Genomic DNA, 2,222 nt, shown 5'->3' with positions numbered 1-2,222 from the left:
CGTGGAGGAGGACGCCGCGGGCGAAGTGGCCCCCGGGGCCGCGGCGGCAGCAGAAGGGGGGACCCCTGTCGCGGTGGGGAGTGGCGGCAGGGGTGGCTTGTGCCAGTTTTGAAACAGGCTGCTGACCGGTTTGGAGAGAAGCGAGGACTGCGAGTCGTCGGAGAGTCTGGAACGCGACCAGTGGGCAGGGGCGGGATGGCGGAGGGGAGGTTGTGGGGTGAGGAAAGGACAGAGGTCAAAGATATGGTGGGGGCGGGGAGAGGAAGAGCGACATGGGGGTCGGGGTTAGAGGGGAGAGGAGCGGAAGGAGCGAGGGGTGGGAGCCAGATGGGAGTCAGAACAGAACGGAGAGAGAGAAGAGAGACCAGGGAGAGGGGACAGCCAAGAGAGATGAAAGAAAAAGAGACATTAAGTGATAATAATAATAACCGCCACCACTTTCCGAAGCTCGCTTCTGTGTGCCAGGCTTTGCTCCAAGCGCGTTCACGTGTCCAATCGCCATGGAAGCCCCGCCCCGCCCCCCCCCTCTCTCGGACAGCCTGGCTGCCCATTCAGGAACTTGCCTAAGGACACACTGCAGGGTGGCAGGGCCATGTTAGAGGGCACCAAAGTCTGGGCTTTTAACCACTACTCTAAACGGCCTGCTGGGTTAGGGCCAGTCACAGCAGAGTAGAAGAGGGGCAGACAGCGAGGGAGGAAGGCCAACAATGATAGAACACAACAACCAAACATAAAAGAGGGCGAGCGTCCAGGTTGGGGGTGTGGGAAGGCGGGGAGATGGAAGGGGACAGGGGACACAGAGAGAGAAAGAGAGAGAGAGATGAGGAGAGGGGAAATGAACGAGAGCAGAAACAAGAGGAGAAAAAGGTTCCCCCTCCTCCCTTGGGCTTCTTCAAGAGTCGACCTGCCCCAGGGCCTTGGCACTGGCTGTTCCGTGGGCCTGGGTCAGTCTTCCCCTCCCCACCCCGCACCATAGTCATGTGGTGGGTTCCCTCCCCTCCTCCAGTTCCTTGCCGACTGGACCCTTCAAACGAGAGATCTTCTGGAACCATCCCAGTAGTCCATACCCCTCCCCACCCCCGGAGAGTGGACCTAGGACCGCTGGTGGCTTATGCTGCAGGTTATGTATCAGGCTGCTAAAGACTTATAGCCTTGGGGGAAAAAAAAAAAGACTTATAGCCTTGGAAACCCACAGGGGCAGGTCAGTTCTGTCCTATAGGGTTGCTATGAGTCGGAATGGTCTCGGTGGTCCAAACTAAGCATCCTCCTTCCCAACAGAATAATTGACAATGATCAATGGGCTGCCTAGAGGTCTCAGAGGCCTGATTAAAAAAAAAAATCACATCTATTCGGCAGGTATTAGACCCTCAAAAAGGATTCGAGTGAGCTCTATAGATGAGGAAAGGGATTGGCAAACCTCTCTCCCACTTTCCCCAAGACTAGGAGCCCTGGCACCCTGGCGGGTTACACATTGGGGTGCTAACTGCAATGCCGGCAGTTCAAACCCACCAGCCGCTCCTTGGGAGAAAGAGGAGGTTTTCTACTCCCGAAAGGAGTTACTGTCTGGGAAACTCACAGAGGCAGTTCTACTCTGTCTTCTAGTGTGGCTATGATTTGGAATCGACTTCAGGGGCAGGGGGGGCTTGGTTTTGAGTTTGAGGTCATGCTGCATGGCCTGGGGCTGTATTTGGGGTGGGCCCAGTGAGCTGCAGTGGGGTGCAGCAGCCACCCCAGTTATCTCCCCCAAGTATGTTTCCACGACATGCCCCTTCCCGCTGGGCCTGCACCTCACAGTCCACAGGGGCCACACCCCACCTTTACTACTCTGCTACTACCACCCCATCAGGCTGACTCTGTGCTCTGTCCTTCCTGCAGGGGGAGGGGCTGGCTCCTCAACCTGAGGTCACCCATGAGCAAAAGTCCAGAGCTGACACTGGGCCCCCCCAAAACTGGACTCTGGGGCACCCCCTCTGTAACCGCTGTGTGTGCTCTAAAGTGTCAGCTCTTGAACCCCAGGTTGGGCTCCAGGAACTGTCCGATTGCAGAGCCTCTGAGGCAGAGCTCCATGCGTGAAAGTTGGACATTGAGTAAGGAAGACTAAAGAATCCATGCATTTGAATCATGGTGCTGCAGAAGAATATTGAAAAGTCCACCCCCCCCTCCCCCCGAAAAAAAGAAAGGTACCACGGACTGTCAAAAGAACAAACAAATCGGTTTGGGAA

At 56.3% G+C, this 2,222-nt stretch overlaps 1 protein-coding gene across 1 annotated transcript in view; it reads right to left on the bottom strand.

Annotated features, from left to right (window-relative positions):
* The window catches only part of SHANK1 (SH3 and multiple ankyrin repeat domains 1), a gene marked incomplete at its 3' end in the record, with an annotated part of 70,077 nt that continues 67,855 nt past the window's right edge, over nt 1-2,222 (bottom strand). The window contains exon 25 of the mRNA XM_045292615.1: nt 1-166. Within this exon, the coding sequence (XP_045148550.1) occupies nt 1-166 (166 nt within the window). The remainder of the gene's footprint in view (nt 167-2,222) is intronic.

The sequence above is a fragment of the Echinops telfairi genome, unplaced genomic scaffold, assembly GCF_000313985.2.
Source record: "Echinops telfairi isolate 266 unplaced genomic scaffold, ASM31398v2 ScPeMD7_655;HRSCAF=1070, whole genome shotgun sequence".
NCBI classification, from domain to species: Eukaryota; Metazoa; Chordata; class Mammalia; order Afrosoricida; family Tenrecidae; genus Echinops; species Echinops telfairi.
The sequence above is the reverse complement of the archived record's forward strand: the minus strand, read 5'-3'. Positions and strand labels throughout refer to the sequence as shown.